Genomic DNA, 25,572 nt, shown 5'->3' on the forward strand with positions numbered 1-25,572 from the left:
TTTCTAGTTGTTAAAAATAATATTTCTATATTGGTAAAACGGAGTAAACCCTCTTGTTTTGGCCCCAGTGTTGCCACGCCTTCACTTGTGCTGATTCAAGAATTCATGTGGCTGCTGAGCAAACCAGCTTGTGGAGCTGATTTTGTTGAAAAATTGTATTTAAGAACCAAGCGTGTTTATTTTCTGGGCTGTTCAGAATTTTTTTTAATTTTTTTTTTCCCCTGACCTAGTTTGATTAACAGAATCGTAAGCACTTAAGCTCTCACGGTAGAGAAGACTGAGTAGAGGTGGAAAGGAGTGACCAGGGGCCACTGATGCAGCAAACAGATGATCTCTTTCCCAGGTAAAACTGACACTAAATTTGAGGAAGGTAGTTGAACTGATGGTAGCATTTGATGTAAGCTCTCTCTAAATGCAAACATCCTTTATTGATTCAGTACTTCAGCATATGGAATAACAACATGAAGCAAATTTTAAAGCATAGATAAGTATTTTTAGGTATTTCTAGATTAAAAATAGGTTAAGCTGCGCTAAGCTTAAAATACCACATTTCTGTAATATAGAATCGTAAAAAACACACTACAGTTTACTCCCATCTATTTCTCTGTGACTAATTCTGTAAAAGAGTAAACGTGCTGTAGTTGTTTTTGTAGTGAAATATTAATAATAAACTGTGTAATCTTTCCTTACTTGTGTTTCAGAGCTAGAGATTTTTCTTAGTCGGTCTGGTTTGGCATCTGAAACCCCAGTCTGACAGTGGCCTTGAGAATATTTTTCTTCTCATGGAAATGAGAATGTTTTATTTTACATAGATAAGTTCGAAAGAAAACCATGTTTTGCTTTAGAAAGTCCAGAAAGCAGAGTAGCAATCAACTACAAAACTTCTGGGCGTTTTTTGTGTGTCTGCTGATAGGACAGGTAAAAAGCCATTTGAGGTGCTGGGAGTGTCATTCTTCCCCCCGCCCCTGCAGCTTGCATAACTTAATGTGGAAATAGCAGCTGTGAAAATTACAGCAGTGAACAATTTTTCTTACTTAGCCCAAGAGAGTAATACTGTTTTTGACCATAGTTTTTTTATGAATCTCTTTGTGCTGTTAACATTTTGGTATAAATGAAGGAGACAGATTATAGCATTAATTCATAATTAACTTTCAAGTCAGTTTTTTTGAAGGCTGGCAATAGGTATGTGTTTTATTGATAGTTTATTTTCAAGTGCTTGATAATTGTAGTAAGAATCTACTGGAAACTGCTTATTCTGGAGGGGTTTAGGATAGGTTCATAGAGAACATTGTTGTTTTGCATTTAGGGTGCAGGAAGTAGAATAAAATAAATTTCAAAGAGTTTCTGAGTAATAAAGTTTAGTTTAACGTAGCTGAAAACTACTTAGCTGCTTGGTTAACAATCATTTTGTTGTATTGTGCTGTGTAAAATCCCATAACATAGAAGATCATTTGGGTTTTTTAATGAGGTGGGTTTGGAAAGTTAAGAACTCCACATCTAAGCTTTAATGCATTGATTTTTTGATACTTGAAAGGTGTTATCTTTTTTTGTTTTCTAGCAAGTATTGAATTTTTTTGCAGGCTTATGGAAAAATCTTGTTAATCCCTTCTGTTGGTAAAAATCTGCTTTTTGAATTGAACATGAAAGTTGTTCTAAATTCTACTGCCCAAGCAAAAATCTTTTTAGTTTGAGAAAAAACATAGAAGGGTGTGGTGGGGTTGGATGATGGTGGTTGTTGTTGTTGCTTTATTTTAAACAAAACCCCAGGTTTTGTAGATGCTTGAAGAAGTTCAATGATTATTTCAGCTAGGGTTTAATGTACAATTTTTTCATTAGTAGGATTGCATATGCTTAGACTGAGAGTTACGTATACTGTCTGTATCTGGTAACAGCTTACAGTTAAAGACCATGCCTGCCACTCCAGAGCAAACCAATGTATAAAACCAGTGCGTTTGTGGTATAATTGCCTGCACTAGTTTCTTCCTAATGTTGGCCTAAGTTCCTAACAAATCCTTCCTGCTTTATAGTTGTGCACAGGAAACCAGAGTTGTGCATGGGGTCATCAAACTGATCTGTGTTTCAGAAAACAAACAATCGCAAAAGTGAGCTTTTATTTGTTGTTGGTCAGTTTAATCCAGTTTACCATGCATCCCTTCGAGAAGAGTGGCTGTGGCTCAGTGGGCAGTATTGGGGTGAGAATAAAGAGTTGGGATGGGTGGGATGATTGTAAAATGTCGTTGCTGCTGAAGAAATTACTTACGTGAGCATCTTCGTTATGTAGTATTGCATCTAAATTCATAAGTTTATGGTATCTGAAGTGACAGTTCATGAAGCCAGCTCAAATGCATGTTTTGAACTTACCAGCACATCCAGTCCAGGGCACTTAGTGGAAGTTAATTTGTTCACAGGGCTGTGGGCATGCTAATGGTGAGGTAGAAGAGGTTGAGAAGCAGCATGATGCTGTTGATCGAACAGGGTTGTGCAGTTAAATGCATTCCTTTAGAGTTCAAGGTTTTAAGAAGCAAATGTGAAAGCATTCACATTTGGTTTTATGGGAGGTAAAAGTAGTACTTCACCCCTGCCTGCCCTGTCTGAATTATTTTACTCCTTCATTACTCTAGGCAACAAAAAGCACAATGACTTGTTTTATTGTTCAGCTTGCGTCAAGGTGCATATGTAGTTTCTGTGTTGGGTTTTATATTCTCCACCATTCTCCCTGCCCCGTGATTGAAACTGTTGCTTAAGAGTGCTTTTAAGTGCAGTATTATATCAGTGTATGCATATATTTTAAGTATGTGTATATATATAAAGTATATGCATAACCTTTTGAGTGTAGATTAATTCACAAAAAATGGCTGAGAAGTTATATTGTACACAGTATGTTTTAATTCATAAATATCTCCAAACAGAAATCCTGAGTAGCAGGAAGATAAGGTAATACTGTTACAGTTTAAAATATTGTGTAATATTAAGCACAGATATAATCTAATAGCATTCTCTTAAAGGGCAGACCTCTTCATTTGTTCTCCCATGCTTTCCAGCTTGAAAATCTTCATTAATTTTTTTTGCCTGAAATTTGGCACAGTAGCCAGAGGAGCTTAAATATAGTCTTTGACAGCAGTATGACTGCCTAATTTAGAGAATTATCTGTGTGCTTGTCTGTCACTGATGGATATTGCCAAAATGATGGAAGAAATAGGACGTTGTCTTTAAATAAGGCTATTTCTATGTTTGGTAGGCAAAACAGCAATTTGAGCTGAATTTTTCTACGCTTCTTTGTCTCTCGCTGTCAACTCTAGATGTATTGTACACACTTCGGCTGCTGAAAGTGTTGGCGGATTTAAGCTTATAGACATGAATTTTCTTTGAAACTTACTGTAAAGAATGTGGATCTTGTACATAATTTAATTATGAAACGTAAATATGTATGCTCTAGGACACTGCCATTTCTTTGTTGTTGAATTTCCAACTATGCAAGCATGAGTAGGAACTGAAAAAAAATAGCTATGTGTTTGTTTTTATTTTCTTGTAGTATTTTTCTAAAAATCAGTGGTTAGGTGGGTTCAGTATATATCATTCCTAATACCATAGTTCACACTTCCTATTGGTCAAAAAGAGGCATTAATTTTGTTATTTTTCTTGTATTTGATGGTGGTCTGTTTAGAATTACATTGATCCTCTCACTAGTGTGACTATGTAATGTCTAGTTCTGCCCATGCACTTAGGTATACAGTGCATAGGTATAGTCTGTAGCTTAGGGAATTAAGTAGCTGTAATATTACAAGTAATGGAAAAATATGGATGTTACAAGAGCTGTCAAGCAGAGTGTATCAACACTCAGCTGTATGTTTGGAATAAGCAACAAGGGGTTGCTTTGGTTCTGCAGTGCTGTGCTCTGGGAGGGTTGGCTGGGTTAAGTGCAACTTTGGACCCAAGGTATTAAACTTTTGCATTTCAGTGTGCCACATGCATCCTTGCTTGCTGTGGCATCAGGGTGATTGCTCGGTCTGGAATGAGAGTCCATCTGGCTGTGGCTGTACCACGTTGACACTAGAATTGCTTGGGCTGTCTCGCCACACTTTCCAGTGTCTCCTCTTCCACAGAGAGGGTGCAGGGAGTTATGGCAAGGTTTCCCTCTGTAGTGTGCTGCCAGGTACGATCTGGCAAGTTTAGCTCAGGTTCTACGTGGAAGTTATTGTGCACTTTGGGAGATGCACTGTGTCTAGAAGCAGCATACCTGCTTCAGAGTTAGGCTTGCTTGCTTGTATCTCTTCTGGAGATGAGATAATATGCCCACAAGTAACTGAGTTGACTGCTACATAATTTCTTTCTCTGGAATAAAAGTTCTCTGGGCTGGGATCTTTAGCAGTTAGATGGTTTCTTTGGGCCCTTCCTATGAAGAGGGTGAAAAAATGGGAAAGAAAAAGACTTGAAAACAATAGAAACTGCTAGCAGGATTCAGAAGGGAAGATGGGGACAGAGAAGAGGGACACGGCCTAGGGGCTCTCAGAATCAGACTGTTGCACTAAGACAATCCAGTATCATGTTTTTATTTGTTAAATGGAAACTTTTTGACATTATGCTGTCTCTTAAGACAGGCTAAACCATTCTTAGATGGGATTTAGCTTGTGCCACTTGTGCTACTGTAGGGAATGCTCTGAAACTTTATATGAAAAGTTGACGAGTTCTGACAAATTGATCTTAACTAGCTTTTCTGCTGTGCAATCCTAGTTAGAAATCCCATGCAACATAATTTAATGAAAATGTACAGGTTTTTTTTTTTTAACAAGAATTGCTAAAAAATTCTTGTTTAGCAAAGTAAAATCTGTGTCGTTACAGCTCAAGTACTTATGAATGTGAACAGCAGAAATGCTGGAAGAAAGCGATTTGGGAAAGGTTTTTCTTCCACATAGGTACTAGCGCAAGTGGACCAACAGTAGGCTTGAGAAGACAACATCTACAATCCTGAATTATGTTTCCCTGAAGTCTTTTAATCCTTCAAATTACTCTCCCTTTCAGGAATGGAGGTAATGTCCAGCACCCTTCTGTAAGAGTTCCATCTTTCTGTCATTTTTTTGCTCCCACAGCCCTGACCCAGCATGGGCTGTCCTTGTCTGTAAAACTTCTTATCCCAGTTTCTCTGGCTTAGTTTCTTAAATGTATAGTTTGGGGGCCAATCTTTGAATTGACATTAGAAATTGTCAGTAGCATTTGGCTATGGTCCTAATGTGAACATGATGTATCAACTGCACTGTGAGAATTAACTGTCTGCTATGAATATGCTCTTCTTTCCCTGCCCCCCTGCTTCTTCCTTCCCCCGCCCCCCCCCCCCCTCCTTCTTCTGAGATTAGGGACAGAAAAAGTTACCTCTTACCCCATTACATGTATTAACAACACTGTAATTCAACTTTGGTGGTCTTCAGCTGCCCAGAAACATACAAATATGGTTCACTTAGTTTGAAAAACTGCTGCTCAAAATCAGAATTCATTAATAAAGTTTCAGGGGTTTTCAGAATTGATAGTTTACAAACATGCATCCAGGACACTTGGCTTTTTTTCTTAACTATAATTTTTCTATAACCTATACATGCATTTGCTTTCTTTCCCCTTAGGTGTTTTTTTTCTCTTAATATAGACTTGCCATTTATGAGGCTGTTTCTAATTTGTTTATACATACTTGACTTTATACACTCTGTGTATCCCACTGACTGGTGCACATTAACATTATTACTTTATCTGGAAGAACTTTTTCTTGCTATACCTTGACATAAGCAACAGTGCCTTTTTTTCATTTTCTATGGTTTATTATTTGGTGTCTTGAACATTAAATTATTGTCTATGTTGTGCCCTAGATAGCAACTTCAAACTAGTGCAAGAGAGTGTTCTTTTAAGTCCCATTTGTTTTCAGATGAATGACCTGATTATGTGTAAACTATGCTGCTTTAAAAGGGGGTATTTATCTTCTTGTGAAGTATTTTTTTTTTTTTAACCAATTTAATATAACGGGTAACAATGGTGTTCGTTACTGAAAAATTGAATAGATTGGATTTGCTTATTTGATGGGGGTGTATTTCTCTCAGGTCTTAAATCCTTGTTTGTGGGGTCTTCCAGGGGCTGTATGAAAGAAAGATGAGATTTCTGTTGGGTTTTGTTTGTTTATTGTTTTTGGTTTTGATCTAATCATATATGATTTCCATATAGATCTGCTTTTGATGAGTAGGGCTTATCTGGCAATTTAATTTTAGTTAAGAAAGCTTTTTTTTAAGCTTGAGTCATTCGTAATTCTCCAGGAAACTAGAATAAAAAGGGTTGTGGTTGGTGCAGCATTAAAGTGAGGAAACATAATCTGGGTTTTGTTTTTATGGGATATGTTACTTCAGTGGTGTGAGCTGAGCCTTCATTTATCTTTTGAATTCATTGGTGCTTTTCCGATACCTTTTGACTGAATCATAACCAAAGTGATTTTGATGTTCTGCATTACTTACAAATTGAGATTTTCTCTTTCTGTTATTTAATGATACTTATTCTATGTCTAATTTATTTCCAGTTAGTGGGATGTTCTTCTGTTTTTTTGCTTTGCTTAGTTTAGCATATAATATAATGCATTTTCTGTAGTTCGTAATGCTTTTAAGCTGTTCTCTAAGCAGTGTCCTAGTGCACTATGAATCACTGTCTTTACCATCTTCAAACATGAATGGTCCAGGATTTTTTTTGTGGCTTTATTTTTTTTTTTTTTTTTTATATCTTTCTCTTGTAACCACTGGTGTTGTGGCAAATGAGATGCAGGTGGATTCTGCTTGCTGCCCTGAGGCCTGTAAAGAGGGCAACTGTGTTTGAGCTTTGCTCTAGATTTACCTGTCCCTGCTGGTTCTCTGTCCTCCCCCTCTGTCTAGTCAGGTGCTTTGGGCATTATGTGGAACTTTGCCTTTTTTCCTCAGAGAATATTTCCCATAATTTGGATTGGCAATTCCACCATTTGTTTGTTGATTCATTGTCATTCTAAATCTAAAAACCTGGCAATTTTTCTTACAAAATACAATATAATGTCTTGCATAAAAATGGGTGTCAGGCTTTTATAGACTATAACTTTTGTTCAATGTAAATGTGTGGTGTAAATGAAGGCATACTACTGAGAATAAACAGGTTCTGTATTGATTCCCCCCTCAATCATCGTAAAGTCTGATAGAACTCAAGTCTGACCTGTACAAAACCGCTGAAAATAGAGCTGTATGTACAGCAGCGAGGAGCTCTTGATAATTTGGATAAAGCTGTACTCACAACTGTCAGGGGAGCTGTGGTGCGGAGCAGGGGCTGGCACTGGACATTCAACTCCAGCCTGAAGAGGACACCTCTGTTCACATTTACCTACCTTGAGAATTAGAAAGGCTGAAATTATTTCTGCTCAAATTGATTATGCTTGTTTGAAAATGTATTAACCTTGGGTAACTGGACATTTCAGCCATTCAGTCCATGATGGCTATTGTGACTGCTATTGCTATTCAGGGAAATACTGTAGGTTGTTACAGAGCAACTCTTGAGAGGAAGCCAGTCTTCAGTGTAGTGGTTTTGTTTCAGGATGCTGTCAAAATAGTCATTGCCAGCATAGTCACAGCATACGGTCCTTGATTTTGAAAAACGCTGAGCAGATTGGCATATTCTAGCAACACATTTGGATTGTAATGTAAAAATACAACTTGATTGCCAGCAGTCCTGTAGCATAAAAATGAAGCACTTGGTACTAGGATGGTGATCAGTAAAAGTGGAATCAGCATCCTATTTGCAGTCAGCTGGACAGTTTAGGTTTTTGTAGAATACTTGAGAAAAAAGCAAGGCCTCTTACTCTGTTTGAAAACTCTTAATGTCTGAATTTTCTAGAACTTTTTGACATTTGAGTGGCTGGGTAGGAGGACTGTACTTGGGTACCTCTTAGCACTTGCAATCAACTCCAGAAGCCTATTTTAGGAGTTGGTATCTTACTGAAGAGGACCACTCCTGCAAGGAGGCAAAGGTTTGTCTGCCATGAACACAGCTGCCCAGAAGTTTATTTACATGACTGCTTGCAAGGATTCCAGTGTGTAGCATTGCAGTGGGAATCTTGATCTGTTCCGCTTCACCCCTTTAAATCCATTAGGTACCTTCCTGTGTAGAGGCGTTAGAAGTGCTTAAAGCAAATGTGAAGGGTCCTGCTGATTTGTGATTAAAATTACTGTTTTCTGGTGTCTATTTTAATTGTTTTTGTTGTTGGATTGGGATGGTATTGCAAGTGTCTGATTGAAAGGAATGAAAGGAGTTGGATATGAAAGGTATTAAAGGAATGTTTCTATCCTACTTTGACTTCCTCTGTAAGCAACAGTGTCAGATCTGGTAATGTTAACATGATGTTTCTTGTAGGATAATCATGGGTCAAACCGGAAAAAAATCTGAGAAGGGACCAATTTGTTGGCGAAAACGTGTGAAATCAGAATATATGAGACTGAGGCAGCTCAAGAGGTTCCGACGTGCAGATGAAGTAAAGGTATGTTATCTTTCAGTTCTATTGCTTAAAAAATGATACAAAAATTTATTTTCTTCTGAAGTAGGAGTTGTCCTGCAGTTAACACCTGCAGTAACAATTTAAGTAATGAACTTGTCAACATACTGAAAACTTGTCTTAACTCTGTGATCTGATGAACAGGTATGATATATTCTATGTGATTGAATCAGGTATGCTAAGTATCAGAAGAGACTGTGGAGAGCAAGTACAGCAATTTCTTTAGCCACATACTCTTTATAATTCCAAGTAGAATTTAATTCCATGCTAAATCTCTGAGCCTCTAAACACGAGGACATGGTTTGAGTCAAAGAAAGGGACAATGAATTACATTGACCCTCTCTGACATCTAAACAAAATTTGCATTGTTGAGTTTTGAGCACTTTTCTTTTAATCCTATCGTGCTTTGTTTGGTTTTTTTGGTTTTTTGGCTTTTTTTTTTAGTAAATGTTGTAATGCCTTATGATGCTAGCAGGTGAATTTAGAGTCTTTGATTTATTTGTAATGTTTACAATTGTGATTAATTTTTAGAGTATGTTTAATTCTAATCGTCAGAAGATACTGGAAAGAACTGAAATCTTAAATCAAGAGTGGAAACAACGTAGGATACAGCCTGTTCACATCATGACTTCTGTGAGCTCATTGCGCGGGACCAGGGAGGTTGGTTAACATGTGTTGTGGTAATTTCGCTTACAAGGTTGTTAGCACGTTTTTGTTTTATTACTGGAAAGTTGACTGTTTTTTTTTTGTTTTGTTTTTGGTTTTTTTTGCAGCATGCTATGACTTGGCAGATAAATATTTTTCATACAAATCTTTTAAAGAATTTATTATTTACTTCAATCATCTGGCTTCTGGAAAGCAATAAATATGTAGCAGGCTACCTAGCTTTGAATGACACACAAAAGTGAAACTTCTTTTTTTCTGATACCGGATCATACCTCAGCATCCTTTAATCAAACTGGTTTGACTCGCTCATATTGGGAGTTTAATCTTGTACCTATTTAAGTTGACACCTGGTGGTACTTTGGCTCTTACTGAGTTAAAGCACATGAAAGCTATGAACATACCCACTTGATGAAGTCTTTTAGATTAATTGAAGTCATTGAACCACAGAGGTGTGCTAAAAGGACTTAAAGTTGAGTTGATGCAAGCTTGTGTTGCACAAGCTGGCTGGATGCTAAATTTGAAGAAAACACTTCCATGTTTGTGATGCAATTTGAGCGCCTAAACTGGCTTTCACGTTGGTAGCTCAGTGCTTTAAACCTACTTCAACTTTCTGTATTCAGCTTAAGTTAATTTATCTTCTTTCTCAGTTGCTTTTTAGACACTTCTCCAAACTAAGCCAGTTTGAACATGTTCCACATGTAATAATCTGAAAAGCTAGCTGTTTTCAGTAGGATGAGAATGAAAAGACTTTACTGTCAATAGGTTAAAAAAAAAGAAAACAAAACACTTTATCTTCAAGGAAATTTGTCAGATTTTCCTTTTCCTAAAATTTCAGTTGGAAACTGTGTGTGTGTGTGTCACAGAGGTCCATTTGTGTGCATGCATGGTCAGATGCAAACAAGCAAGGACCTTTGCCTGAGTGTTTTGTTTTAAACATGATTGAATATGCAATTACTGATGTACAGTTCTATACCTATTATATGGCATTGTAGGATTGGAACATCTGATAATAATTGACACAGGTACACATCCAATTTTCACCTTTTTTTTGTTAGTAAAAGATCGTTCCTCACTGTTCTTCTTTCTTGTTGCTGCTTTTTTTTTTTAGCTCGATTCACTATTCTTTTATGTTAATTTCCTGCCTGAATTGATTTCCTGCCTGAATAGATAGAGCACACTAATTACTGCATTCAAATCCAGTCTCTGTCTCGTGAATCAGAAATCTTAATGCTTGATTTAAGATTGCCGTAATTTATAATGAGAGAAGTGAGACACAGAAATGGTGGGGTTTTTAAAAGATTACTTTAAAAATCTTTTTTTTTTGTTGTTTTTTTTTTTTTTTTTAATATGCTGAATTTTTTTAGAGTTGCATAGGACACTGGCTAGAAGTTTAGTGACCTGATGGAAAGGTTTTGTGAGAGCCTTCATGTGTTTGAAGACTGCAGGGCATCGCTGGTGATACAGGTTTTCTCTAATGGCTAGTCCAGTCATCATCAACCAGAGACCATAACGTGTCCTGTGTTGGCCTAATAAGCATCAAGCTGAGTTCCGTACCAAAACAATTGGGCAACGTAACTGAGACTTCGTACCAAACACTTCCAGTCGTTTTGACATAGCTCGTTTATCAGCCTGAGACTTCTAGTTCCAAAGATAAAAGTAATTATTTTTTTAATTTTGTATTTTTTTAAAAAGACATGGAAAATGTGCTGGATGGCTGCTAACTGGAAAACTAAGTGTTAACCTGAAATGTGAATAAAGGACTGGCATAGGACAGTCTTGTCAATATCTTGAGTATTGATATACACAGCAGAAATCTAACTTCATTTGCTGCAGATTAAAAAGAAAATAAATAAATCTGGCTTGTGTCATTCTACCGGGGTACTGTCTCTGTATACTGTTTGTTACATTACTTTGTGTATTTCTTTAGAAATGTGAAGCTCTGTTCATCTTTCCCTTCTGGAAAGGAGAAAGATCTTTTGTCTCCACTTCCTTTTTTCCTTTCAGGTAGCTATGATAGCTGTTCTAAACTTTGTTTTACCTACCTCCAAATCCTCTTTATTGTACTTTCCCTAGCTTTGTATGTTCCTGTCTTGCTTTTGTTTGTAACTTTTTTCAGAGTTCTTCGTACTGCTGTCCAAGTATTTGAGAAAAGTTGATCTGTGTCTGTTAACCGTTCAATAGATGCAAGAATAATCTAGAAGTTGTCTGTATTTCTGTGGCATGTTTATCTTTTGGAGGCTACATAAAACTCTGAATCTCAAAAAAACCCAAAAAGGAAGCCCTGTAGCTGAAAAAAGTCATTGACATGTCCAGAGTTGCATATTTAGGGTTAATTTTCATTTTTCAGTTTTGAGTGGTGAACATAATCAAAGGCTGGAGGATAGGATAAACAGACAATTATGGAGAAACGGCGCTGGAATTAGCAAGACATATGGAGTGTTTATTTCCATAAGATGTCTTGCTGGCATTAAAGTAAAATTTATTATTATTTTTAAACATAAGTAATATGATTTCTGCAGTGTATTGATCTGAAGCCAGGGGAATTCAGTAGCCTTTCTGATGGCTTGAGTAAATACCCTTAACATCAATGTACAGGCAACTGTTTTGCGATACCAAACATATTTTCTTTTGTATATTGTATAGTCTTGAGTAAAATACTATCACAGCCACTTACTATGTGGAAAAAGAACTATCACCATCTATTTAGTAAAGGTATTGACATAGAAATAATTCTTGTGTCTTTTTTTTCCTGCTAAACCTCTTCTTACTATTACGCCATAAAAATCTAATGCATTTTTCAAAGGCTGATAAGGCTAATTTTGACAAACACTTTGAATTTTTTGCATTGTAGAGTGTCCTGTGATTTTTTTTTTTTTTTTTTTTTTTTTTTTCCTGGTGTTGCTGTGTAAGTGTAACTTCAACCTCTTATTTCAGTGCTCCGTTACCAGTGACATAGATTTTCCAAAACAAGTCATCCCACTGAAGACTCTCAATGCCGTTGCTTCTGTGCCTATAATGTATTCTTGGTCTCCCCTTCAACAGAATTTTATGGTAAGTTTAGAAAAGTGCTGGGAGGAGAAATGTATGGAGAAAAGGGAGGGGGTAATTTTAGAAATAAACCAACAAAAAACTGTTGCCCGTTAACGTTCCCTGTCTTTTTGGTGTTGGTAATAAGGCACTAATGATTAGAAATAGGCTCCCCTGAAAAAAATTTTTTTTGGGGAAAAAAAAAAAGTAACTTTGATTGCAAACTAAACCTTTGTCCTCGTTAACCTGAGTATCTCTAAAACCTTGCTGTAAAGTGACCCCAAGGTTATTTAATTCAGATGACCAATTGACCAGCATACCTGTAGCATATAGTAATCCTTATGTAATAGAGGACTTAATCCTGAAATAGTCTCCCCGCATAATGGTCCTTCTTGTATAGTAACTGATTATAGCCTTTTCTAATTAGCTTCACTGTATGTAGAAGCCATAATGTTAGATTTCTGATGTAGGTATTTGACTGACTTGAAAAGCTTAGCTTATTACAAATCTTTGTCACATCATTTTGTATATGATCATCTTTGCTCACTGGTTATTATGATAATAATCATAGCAGAGTGATTTAAGTAACCAGTTTTATCAGTGTAGGTACAGAGTTCTTCCACACGCTTTTGTATGTGCTTTCAATTCATCAGTGGTTGGGTATTTCGCGCTGCTGCAGAATCCTGCAGAATCAGCAGGAAAGTTTATTTTCTTAACAACAGAAACCACAATTCTTCTGTGGTATTGGAATATATATCTGAGTATCAAGGTCTGCAGATTCTACTGATAAAATGTGGGAGTATTAATGCATTTAGTCTACATGCAGACAAAAAAAAAATCAACAGCGGAGTTCAGATTAAATTATAAGGCATGTTTCTGTGCTTGCTCTTTAGAGAACTTTAGATTTAGAGTCTTTATGTTGTTTTTTCTTATCTCTGGCAAAGCAATGCAGGGGTGATTTCCATTGCACGTTACTGTGGAAGAGAACCAAGGACGGGAGAATGAACTTGGCAAAGGCAGGCTTCCCAAAGCTAGGTAGCTTACTGTGTTTCAATAGTAGAAGCCTTTTGGAAACACCCTGCTAACCTTCGTGCTAGGAGCTAGTGTCGCTATGTTGAGCCAGTCACTGCTAGAGAAAAAAATTGTTGAACACAGATGAGGGTTTTATTTTATTAATGTAGTTAATGGTAAATGTGCTAAAGCAGTGAAGCTAGTTAGCTAACTGTGATAGCTAGGCATTTGTAGATTGTGAAAATAGCAATGCAGAAATGGTCAACTGAAAATGCAATTTTAAATTGTTTGATTGTAACTGTTGCTATCAGGTAGAGGATGAAACTGTTCTACATAACATTCCATACATGGGAGATGAAGTGCTTGACCAGGATGGTACCTTTATTGAAGAACTGATCAAGAACTATGATGGGAAAGTGCATGGAGACAGAGGTGAGCCCAAAGACGCAGGTATACTAATCACTTCTTTCTACATAAATAATTGTTGTCAGTGTTGCTTGTTAAGGCCTGATGCTTGATTGTTACAGTATTATCCCTAGAATCCATGCCTTGTGTAAACATTGGGGTATAACAGACTTCCTTATCTAAGTATATTGATTTGCATTTTCATAACGCTGCAAAGTATTAAGGTAATAGTATGGAGAAATTAAACACATTGACTTTTTCCCTGGTCTATAGAGTGATTCATCATAATGCCTAGTTGCAATGTGGAGAAGTCTTCAAATTTATGTTTGGAGCTTTGGAATATAATGTCCCTACCTGTCCTGCCTAGCAGAAAGTGGCAGAATTATGCAAAACTCTGGTAATGACAACACTTGTGGATGCAATTCGATAGAATAACCTCTTGTGGTTTTGGATTTTTTTTCCTTTAAGGAAGTTATTAGCTATTTAGAAACCTCTTTTCTATAAGTCAGCATATAGAGCAAAGTTGTATCCCTCTGTTGGTACGCTATGTATATTGTTTGGTGTAGTTTACCTCTTACTTTGTGTGGGGACTAGATGCGATGTCATCTATCTCTTAGTTTGCAAAAGTCTCAGTGAAGTAGCAACCTTTCACTTGCTCTACGTATCCACTCAGAACTGGCTTATACAAGCCTGAACTTTACAGTTGTGAAGGTTTCTCTGACTACACTGCTTTCCCCTTCACAGAAACATTATCCACCCACCTGCCTTTGCCCAAATGGGGAATTATTTCTTAAAATTGCTTATATTCCTGTTAATGCTGGAGTGACTGAGAGAGAGAACTACATCTTTTGAGTACATTGTATGCCACTCATGGAGGTTAAGCTTGCGACTCAGTAATAAATGCTACTCAATCCTACCTCAGTCGTGTTAAAGGCACCAGCTATCCTAAGGACATTATATTTCATGAGGAACATGAACTGTTACATGGGGTTTTGCCTTTGGATATTTGTACAGATTTACGGATTGCTGACATCCCTGTCGGAGAACGCGTTATGTCAAAATAGTGACGTTACTAGTAAATGAAATATTGATTTCATTTATTATTAAATCAGTCTAGATTTAAAATTAATCTTGTTTCGTAGTCTTGAGGTTCAAGTTTATGACGACAATTACTGTTATAGTTCCTTCAAAACTATATGTCAAAAGCAGAAAGATTTATTTTTATTTTTTTTTTAGTCTCCCAGTAACTAGTATTCTTGTGTGACTGTAATTAAATGTAAGTGCTGTGGGAATCTGAAATCCAGAGGCATTCCCATGCAGGAGTCAGGATTGTCAGCTAGCTCTGTAATTGCACTTTTGGAAGAGAAATTCAGTACTAACTTGTGTATGTTAAGCTGTGTTTAAAACATCCAAATGAAGTACCATGCCTTGTCTATTTAGGAATAAAACTATTAGTTTCCTTCAAGTTATTGTTTGACATCCAATCCCAGGCTAGGTTCAAAAGGATGGTGATTGGCACTACAGTCCTCACTCAGTTCACAGTTATTTTTTGAAAAACAGCAGCAGTCTCTGTCAACGCTAACTACGATGTTCCTCTCTGCAGAAATGCCGTATTGTCTGCGCTGCCCTCTGAATTTTACAGCAGAATCTAAGCTAATAAGCAGATATATGCAGCATTGTATCCTTCAGTTTTCTCTTGATTTTTTAAAATATAACTGTTTTCTTTTTTATCAGCTTGCCAGTGGGGTCTGTAGTGGGGAAGTGGATGCTATGGAACTACCAACCAAAAAAATCTCTCTGGAGATTCCCTAGCTATCCAAGGATAGCTTCATAGACTGTTTGCATGCATTTCCAGGCTGGCTTAACTCAACCGTGTTGGAATTGGGATTCTGGCATAAAATCTCTTAAATCGTCTAGCTAGTAAGTAATTTTATCTTCCAAGGAAGAGAGATTTATTTATGTCTGCTGGTATGAAGCACAGTGAGTCAGGAAAAGAAAAGTTTCAACAAGTTCCCCTGTTGTCAGTCTAAGAAATAAATACTGAGTATTTTTAACTCTTCTCAGTTCATAACTTGAAACTAAGACATGAAAAATACAGGACTGTTATTCATAAACTACAGCATTGGCCATAATTCAGGTATAGGGAGGATTAAGAATACTTCATATACACCTTGTGCTTTTATGTTCACTCCCAATTTTGCTGAATTTCAGAATGTGGATTTATCAATGATGAAATATTTGTTGAGCTGGTCAATGCACTTGGTCAATATAGTGATGATGAAGATGATGATGATGGAGATGACAATCCTGATGAAAGAGATGACAAGCAAAAAGATCGGGAAGGTAACAGGATGGGTATGTCTGTCTGCAGACTTTAGAAATTAAAACAATACCCCTTTTCCTTAATGACTCGATAAATTTGTTCAAACCCTTCTACTAGACAGTTTTCAGGTCTAAAGTAGCATAATTTTCTTCATCATTTCCTTTTCCATTTAGTTCAGGAGTTGTACAGATAATACTATGAAAGGCACTTCTGCCGGTTTTTGTTTATCTGCATACTGAGACAGTGAAATGCTCCAAAAATCAGTCAAGATCTGTCTAATAAATGCTTTGGTACTCAGAAAATGAAATACCATTCTAAAGTAGGCGGTTCTGAATTGCCATCTCCATCTGCTGGTGAAATAATGGTTTCTCCAAATTTTACTAGTGGAGTTCTCTCAGCAGGAAAGATCACTTAATGCAGTTTAAGTTGTCTGTAACTTAGAAATAAAAACCTTTGCTTCTTTTTTTATTAGGATTTTGGCGAAGTCCCCCTTTCTCTGAACACCTCCTTGAAGTAGCGAAGGAGCAGAAATATAATTTTTTTTGCTTTCCAAATTTTTTGCTTCTTTGACAGAGAAAGAAAGCCACCCACCTCGAAGATTTCCTTCTGACAAGATATTTGAAGCCATTTCCTCAATGTTTCCAGACAAGGGTACAGCCGAAGAATTGAAAGAGAAGTAAGAAGTATTCCTTAAGATATATTGCTGTGTTGCTTTATGAAACAAAGATTCCTTCGCTTCATTAAATACTTTTTGATTAGGAATGGTCCCCTTTGCATCTAGGTTCTGTGGCAATTGTGTAACTTCTGCAAGTGCTACTTGAAGGAAATTGGCTGTTCCCACAGAGTCAAACAATACAGAGGTGTTTATTAGCCTTCCTTTCAAACTACTGAAAATACTGGGGGCTTGTATGTGTTTAATAATCCACATTGGGTTTTTGAGGTGGTAAAATAACAGCTTCTGTTAGAAAAAAAAATAAAAGTCTCCTTATTGGAGTTAGCGAGTAATAGTGAGTAATGTATATGAGGAGATGACGGCCCAGAAAGTAAATGCATTCTTTCCTAGCCAATTTCACATTTGTATCAATGAGTATGGCACTAATAACTTGTTGCATCATTGACAGATTAACATTTCTAGCTGGCACGTATTTCTTAATATATTTTTTTAACTTGTCACTGAAAATGCAGAGCGGTACTGGAATCAGAAATTACTTTTTTAAAATATACTGAGTAAATAACTTCTATTTCTTTCTTTTAAGATACAAAGAACTCACTGAGCAGCAGCTTCCTGGAGCTCTTCCTCCTGAATGCACACCAAACATAGATGGACCAAATGCTAAATCTGTTCAGAGGGAGCAAAGCCTGCACTCTTTTCACACACTCTTCTGTAGACGCTGTTTTAAGTATGATTGCTTCTTACATCGTAAGTACAGTTATAGTGTGCTTGTATATCTTCTATTTTTTGCAAGTCAGGAAACCTAAAAGTACCATGAGATGCAATACAGGAGGAAGGAGAGAGAAGAAAAATGAAAGCAAGAATATCGCTAAAGTTTACTAGAACAACCTGTCCATACTGACATCATTTTGCAGTGAAAACTACACCTCAGAAACCTGAATGCACCTGTTTGGGGTAGTTTGTTATCCTTTTTGCATTTAGGAATTCATATAGAATTCCTGGCTTGGACCAACCTATAATGTTACTTCTCTTTTTATAGTCTTCAAGAAAACTATGTTGTTTTCTACTGCTGTTTTTGTGTTACACTTTCTCAGTTTGTGCATGGAGAATGGAATATTTTTCTCCATAAAAATACACAGTTATTCATCAGACTGGCTTAATTTTCCGGCAGGGAGAATGAATATCCAACTCTTATTCTCTCGGGTTACTTTCTAGCCACTTCACATGCACCTGGTGATTTGAAGAAGAATTGTTTCTGACAGTTGAGTTTTAGAAATTGCGGTATGCTTTCCAGTGAATTGTTTTCATGTTGCCCCATTCTTTTGGGGGCAGGATTTAACAAGAGCATTGGCAATGAAGCTCGTTTCCATTTGCAAGGTCTGAAGAGTAAGAGAGACTCTGAAGTGCTACTTGAGACAGTTTTCTCTGACAACTGAGCCAAATGTAAAGGGAACCTAACAGTCAAATGTGAAATGGTTTTGACTTGCAGTTAATACTATGATGCCTTCTATTTCAAATTAATTCTCTTTTGACTTAACTGTTTATTTGCATGTCCCACTGTGAGTGTGCATGCATGTTTGTTGGGAAACCTTTGCGCTTTGTCAGCAGCTCCTCATCCAGCACACATGCAGTCTGCCTGTATTTGTACTTCACACTGAAGGTTTTACACAGTGCTGCTGCTTTGTAGTATCCCTTAGTTGCCTTTCAGTTTCAGGAGGAACTGGGGTTGTTCTCAGATGGTGGGGAGAGGGGAAGCTTTTCCTGTTCCTAGTTTCTTCAGTATTTGTGGCTTTTGGAGTTAGGTCTGTTGGTTTCACTTTCTTGCATTCTGTTGGCAGGTCTTGCCTGAAAATACAAAGAAAGAAGCTCTTGCTTCTGAATAATGTTTAAGAACAGTAAGTTTCTGCAGCTTGCTGCCTTGTCCAGCCAGCTTCAACATGGTGTGTTCTGTGAAGCTGTAGGTTTTGTTTAGGATTATCTTAGTCGCTTAGATGACTCATTCCAAGAAGCATTGAGTGCAGCCTTAGTCTGTAGGACAGGGAAGCAAAGCTGTATGCTACCTCTTGGCAAATGCATTCATCTGGCAGTGGTTTAATGAGTTCTTGACACTCTGAATAGTCTATCAAGGAGATTGAGTGTCAGTCTGGTTTTACTTCTTCAAAAGGATTTTGGTTTTTAAGTCAACAAGAAAGCATTGTCCAGACATAGTGAGAACAAACTTTTTCTTGTAGCACCCCAGAAGGCTTTAGGTACTTATGCAGCAGTGGGTTTAGGCCATTTTTCTCACTAATTTTATAAACTTGTGGGAGTTTTCTAGTGAAGATATGTGCTCCTCTACAATACACACATATTTGATTACTTACATAGTTTATATAGATTTGCCTTTCATCGTCATTTTTGCAGATTGTTAGAAGTAGAACTGAAAGGATCCACAGACCACATTTTGTTACTTGTTACTCTGGGGAACCTGGTATTAGCAGTCCATGGTTTTGAGGCACCAACTCAAGTTCTTTTCGCTGGTGATTTTTTGATAAGTGCCTTAAACAAGTCAATATTCTTTCCAAAGTGTTCCATGTCCAAGGCTTCATTTTTAAACCATACTTAGTACTTAAAAAGGCCCAAACCTTACGTCATCTCATCAAGTTTTCAGGGCCATAGCAGAAAGAAGGAAGAATAACGCTTCCACCGTGGAGGCATTAAAGATGTACTTTTGTGTCAAGATGGAGTGTGAAATTACCAGTTATGATAATGCTTTTCATGAGTTTATGCAGCACATGCATTGTCACTGATAAAAATTATGTTTGATACTTGATTGTTGCAAAGGGATCTCTTGAAGCTTGATTTACACATTCACTGTGTAGCCTTCAGACTGCACACTGAATGTAGTAAACTGATGCTTCAGACCCTGTTCCCTGAGACATACCTAAATCCCACCTCTACAATGACTGGTCACTGCTTTGGATGCATTGCTTCCTTCTGCTTTTGTCTATAGTAACACCAAAGGAAGAGATTGTTTTCTTTCTGTGTGTCTGTCTCTCTGTGTGTCTGTCTAGAGCTAAGAAGTTATCTGTTAAAAACTGACAGTGTCAGCTGTATGACCTTTTTGCTTTCTGTGGAATTTTAAGATTGTCAAAATCCACCAGACTCATTGCTGGGAATAAGTAACTCATCAAAAAAAAATACTACTCTGGTTATTGGAAGGCTGAGTGTCTCTCTGCAACAATTTAATAATTGAACTTTTTTAAAAAATAGAATGGTGTTCTGGCTTCTGCACATGACTTTTGATGAATTACTTTGGTAGCATGGTGGACTGCAGTGATCAGATTTGTACTTCAAAAGGTGCACATCTCCAGAGAAGGCATAGAGAATAAAAAAAAAAAAAAAACCAACCAGGAATTCTATTAGGTCTGGGTTTGATTTTTGTAATTCCCCCTCTTGGAATCCATTTTTGTTAAGATTAGCCTTATTTTATGGCGTTTCAAATCTCTGTTCTAGAACATTTGAGTTAAATATTAGAAAAGTTATCATTAGATTTTTACGTGTCAAGTCCCCTTGACGACCTGGCAATCCCTTTATGTGCAGGTGATGACATTACTGAAAAAACTTGTGTACCGACTTCATTTGCTGACAGCAAGGAATTATGCCTAAATGTCTGGACTAACAAAGAATTTAGAAGAAGGAAAAATATCAGGTAGGGAGAATTTCCCAAATAGCTTGACTGTGAAGCAAATGTACATTTCAGGCTAAACTGTTGCCTGTGTACTTTCACATTATGAAAAATATGAGAATTGAGCCCACTGGGGATGAGGCAGGTAATAAATCTCAAAGACAGAAAACATGCTCAGTGAAGCAGTTTTAGAATGACTTTCTTAAGGAGATTATTGAAGAAATACAGAGTTTAGTTATTTAGGAAATTCTACAAAGTCGTCTTTGATTTTTTTGTAAATAATTCACTGCTGATATTTGCAAGATTCATAATACAGCTATACAAGCATTTTTATGTTTTTCTTGGGTCTTTTCTTTGTAACAAGCCTTCCAAAAATTACCTCACAACAGCAGTGGTAGATTCTGACTATAATTATCAGTACTACACTATGTTGAGTGTTTTTGAAATAGTGGGATACAAGATATATGATTCGAATATGGAGTACCAGATAAAGCATATTTTTGAGGTCTCGCTGATTTAAGAAGTCAAATGTTGATTTGTTTCACTGCATTTCAAACTAAACATTTCTTCATCATCTAAAGGCAAACAATTTAAAAAACCCAACCTCATTTTAGGACCTTGCACAGATGAAATTGAGAGAGTGTTTGCATCTGCAAGCAATGTAAAAAGAATAGTTTTGATTTCTGTGAATTGCAGCAGTCTGATACAGATCATGGCTTGCAAATGATTTAATGGGGTTTTTTTTGTGTCATTGCAAAATTATTTTCCTTGTGGTATGGAGAGAGGGTAAAACAGTTACATGAGAAAAAACCAAAAAAACAACCAAAAAACCCCCACCAAACCCAAAACCCTGAATGAATGAAATGGTATACTGTGCAAATTTAAAGATGCAGTGTTGAAAAATGTGGGGGTTTTCCCCTCCACTTTTGGGTGGGGAGCAGCCATCATCTCTTCCTTTCTAAAAATCTGGGATAAGGTAGAATAACTTGTAATTACATTGCAAGGTTTCTTTGTTATTTAACATATTTTACCTACAGAATGTATGAACACTTCAACGATATGTAAAACATATGAGAAGTGACATACCATGTAAAAGCTTTTAACTGGAATGTGGGTGAAGAAAGAGTGCTGATAGCAATAATAAGCACAATTTACATTTCTGTACTTTCTTGTAAATAATTTTTATGTATCTATATATCATACATGGAAAATCAAAGCTTTTTTGTTTTCTGATTTATAAAATGTAATATATTTCTCTGGAGAAAGTGATGCAATATTTAATTAGTGATACTTTTCTATTGTTTATAGCTTTTTAAGAAAGCTTTGGAAGAATACATTGCTTCCTTGAGGTTCCCATGTGCTCCTGTCATTAATACAGGCATTGTACAATTTATGATTTGATCGCCATTATGGGAGGGGAGCATGAAGTGATGGTTCCAAGATGAGTGGTTTCATCAGAGAAGCTCTCTTAAAGTGCTCACCACGACTGGTCACCTTCCCCACTGGTGCCAAAACAAGTGTTTGTGAAGCTATGCTGCAAACCAGATCACTGAAATGAGATTTGCTTTTAAAAACTTTCTGTGAAGGCCTACGTGAGCTGTGCCCACATTCTTTAAAAGGGAAGGGACTGCATTCAAAAGGTTCAGTCTTGAAAGTGTAGTGGACTATTACGAAGAGAAGCCTTGTTTAGAAATCGGTCTAGAAACCAGATGAGTAGGAAAGCCTATGGTGGTGGCTTGTTGAAGGAGAAAGATGTGTGTGGGTTGGTACAGAACAGCCCTTACAGATTAATAGGGGATAGAGGAGAGGGATTTCTTCTTTCAGTTTGAACATTAGCACTTCTTATTCACTGAGTGTTGAAAAACTTAACTGCTAGTTATGGTTGCCTAGCTTGAACTGTGGTAAAACCACAGCGTAAGTGCTTTTGAAGTGCTTGGGAATCATGCATTTTCAGATTGGTGTCTTTTGTAGCGTTAGGAAGCCCACAGGTAGCACTGAGTGTTGGTGGTTTTTTTTTTGTTGGTTTTTTGCTTTGTTTTTTTTAACTTGAGTGCATTCTCCAGTTTTGTTCCTTGCAGTTGTATACTTTTTAGGGGGGAAAACTATTGATAGATAGATAGATATCTGTATATTAAACCCAGAAAATTTTGTTCCTTGAGAATGAAGAAATTTCTTTTAAAAGAGAATTGCAGAAAACTAAGCATGGTATTTCAAAAAGCTCCTAGTATAATCTGGAAACATGAGTATGTGAGTTCTGGTGAGAATCTAGCTGCATGTTTTCCAGGCTTCAGTTAAGGTAGTGTGGTTTAACCCAGCAGGTAGCTAAACACCACACAGCTGCCTGCTCGCTCCCCACCCCCACCCCAGTGGGATGGGGGGAAAGTGAAATTCATGGTTGAGATAAAGACAGTTTAATAGGACAGAAATGGAAGGGAAAATAATGATAAAAGAATTAGAATGCATAAAACAAGGTGACACACAATGCAATTGCTTGCCACCTGTCAACTGATGCCCAGCCAGTTCCCGAGCAGTGGCCTCCAGCCAGCTTTCTCCCTAATTTATATACTGAGCATGATGTCATATGGTATGGAATATCACTTTGGCCAGTTTGGGTCAGCTGTCCTGGCTGTGTCTCCTCCCAGCTTCTTGTCCCTGCCAGCCTACTTGCTGGTGGGGTGGTATGAGAAGCTGAAAAGTCCTTGAGTTAGTGTAAACAGTGCTTAGCAACTACTAAAACTTCAATGTGTTATCAACATTATTCTTATCCTAAATCCAAAACACAGCAGTGCACCAGCTACTAAGAAGATTAACTCTATCCCAGCCGGAACCAGGACAGTAAGGGATATGAAAGAGTTCCCAAGACTTCAGCAAAGCCGGGAAAGTCAGTCTCTGAAAACATCCTGCTGTGAGGCAGGGATGGCTCGGGCAGAAAGTTGGTAGAGATGAGCTCTGGCTAAAGGAATGTGTAGGAAACTGCCATGCTGTTATGAAGGTGCTTGTGTTGCATCTGTAATGTGCCTGGCTCTGCTCCATTCAGAGTCACCCTTCTGCAGCTTATACAGAGCTATACAGTCTGTCAGGTACATGAGCAGACACTTCTCTGCAAGTCGCAGACTTAATTGTCGTTGTTCTGATCCATAGTGACTGTGCGATGCTAACTTATTTTTACCCTGCAGCTGGGATGTAGGAACTGAACTCTTATCACCTGACAGCTTAGTTGGAGTGCTGATAAACTAATAGAGTAAAATCGCTTGTGCGTCCTTCTCACTAACAAGAAGGAAAAGTGGGTCTATTACTTTTCCAAAGTATGTGGGGTTGGATTTTTTGACAAGATAGAAATTGAACACCTGAATTTTATGCATTGAGAGATGATCACACATTATTAGGTGAAGCCCTGAATAATTCTTTTTAATACGGTAACAGAAGTAAAGTCTGTTCTGTTTGTGGGGAAAGGAGATATAGTAAGTCTTCCTTGATACATGAAACAAATGTGGTGATATCTTCACTGATGTAAACGGGCATATGTGAAACTTACCCCTGTGCTGTCTCTGTGTGTTAAAGTGGTAAGTCAGATGTCACTAGACGGGGTTTATTTTGCAGGTTTTTTTTTTCCATTTGTTATCATTTTTATTCTGATTTTAGTGAAGTCTTGGTAAACCTTGTGTTTTAGATACTGTTTGAGGTTAGGTATTTAATGTATTTTTTGTATTAAAGCTTACAAATGTGATGTTTTGATTTAACAGCATTCCATGCAACTCCTAATACTTATAAACGAAAGAATACAGAAACAGCATTAGATAATAAGCCTTGTGGACCGCACTGTTATCAACATCTGGTAAGATAATTTCATATGTTAGAATTCACTAAGTGCTAGCGCTAGCTGCAATATAGCAAGCTACACTTAGTGTAAGAACATGCTGGATCTATGATACTGCATATCCTTGTGGGCTACTCGCAGTCTATGATCTTATCTTCAGTTTGTGTGAAAGAAGTTAACTTTCAATCACCTAAGTAGGAATAGTTTTAGCTCTTATTAGATGTAGCCTGATATTTGTAGGGAAGAAGGATTATTATCACCTAATAAAACATTGCTGCTATTGTGTCTGGTCTTGTCAAAAAACTACAGACTTAGCTGTTTCGCAAGTTGCATCACAAGTAAACATTATAAAGTTTTTTTTAGTTTGCTGGAGGCGAATTCCATCCAGTATTTGTGCTGTTAAGAAACAAAGGATGGAAATTAATAAGGTGAAATCCTTAGTAATGTAATTTCGAATCTCCCTCATACATCCCCTGATTTTTTTAATACGAGAAACCATGTAATTTTCCAATTTAAAAACTTGCTATGTGTTGTCATACCCCTTTCCACTAGAAAACAATTATGAGTGAAAAATCATGAGTGATTGATTGCATTTTAAAAAAGTGCAGAATGTGTATTGTTTAAGCGCCACTTACAAGAAGTATTGTATTTTGAAGGATATCCTCTGTGGGAAATTCTCATTCCTTTTCTGTCATCTAGGAAGATAGGAACTTCCTATGGAATTATTTTTCCTTTGGTAGCCAAAACAAAAGTATAACTGAAATACCGACATAAGTACTTCATAAGTAAATGCAGATTTTTTTCACGATAGCATCAAAAGTACATATGCTCATGGTTAAAGTACATTTAACTCAAATTTGTGTGTGCATGATTAATTTGTAGAATAATGCAGTTATACAGCATTCAGGTAGAATGTGTTCTCCCTCAGTCCCTGATCATAGGTGAAAACACTTTCTAATTCCTTTACTGAAAATTTGCATGTTTTGTGTTTAGGAAGGTGCAAAGGAATTTGCAGCTGCCTTGACTGCTGAGCGTATAAAGACACCACCAAAGCGCCCAGGTGGCCGCCGAAGGGGAAGGCTTCCAAACAACACCAGCAGACCCAGCACGCCGACAATAAATGTATTGGAATCAAAAGACACAGATAGCGATAGAGAAGCTGGAACTGAAACTGGAGGAGAAAACAATGATAAAGAAGAAGAAGAAAAGAAAGATGAAACATCCAGTTCCTCTGGTAAGGCTAGTCAATGCTTCTTTATTCAATTAGCTACAGTGCTTGAGAGGATAAAAATAATAAAATAAGCAAAAGGTTGGGCCATGCGATTGTAGAAACCAGGTATTTGGCATGTATGGAACTGAGTGAAAAGACTGAGTAATAATACGAGTTTAATCAAATAGGACCCTATAAGAAAACTTCCAGATTGTCTAGATTTCTTTATAGAGGTGAGATCAT

General features: G+C 37.1%; 1 protein-coding gene across 10 annotated transcripts in view; it reads left to right on the forward strand.

The window, feature by feature from the left end:
* EZH2 (enhancer of zeste 2 polycomb repressive complex 2 subunit) overlaps positions 1-25,572 on the forward strand; it is a 52,258-nt gene that overhangs the window by 13,389 nt on the left and 13,297 nt on the right. For 4 of the 10 annotated variants that reach the window (XM_056338651.1, XM_056338641.1, XM_056338640.1 and 1 more), the window contains 9 exons: positions 8,392-8,515; positions 9,062-9,190; positions 12,131-12,247; positions 13,546-13,684; positions 15,851-15,994; positions 16,536-16,638; positions 17,219-17,382; positions 24,046-24,137; positions 25,113-25,353. In XM_056338651.1, coding sequence (XP_056194626.1) covers positions 8,399-8,515; positions 9,062-9,190; positions 12,131-12,247; positions 13,546-13,684; positions 15,851-15,994; positions 16,536-16,638; positions 17,219-17,382; positions 24,046-24,137; positions 25,113-25,353 — 1,246 coding nt within the window. In that variant the 5' untranslated portion in view covers positions 8,392-8,398. Of the gene's footprint in view, positions 1-230; positions 344-8,391; positions 8,516-9,061; positions 9,191-12,130; positions 12,248-13,545; positions 13,685-15,850; positions 15,995-16,535; positions 16,639-17,218; positions 17,383-24,045; positions 24,138-25,112; positions 25,354-25,572 lie in introns of all 10 variants that reach the window. The other 6 variants (XM_056338643.1, XM_056338642.1, XM_056338644.1 and 3 more) reach the window with 5 other exon arrangements.

This window comes from Falco biarmicus, chromosome 4 (genome assembly GCF_023638135.1).
Source record: "Falco biarmicus isolate bFalBia1 chromosome 4, bFalBia1.pri, whole genome shotgun sequence".
NCBI classification, from domain to species: domain Eukaryota; kingdom Metazoa; phylum Chordata; class Aves; order Falconiformes; family Falconidae; genus Falco; species Falco biarmicus.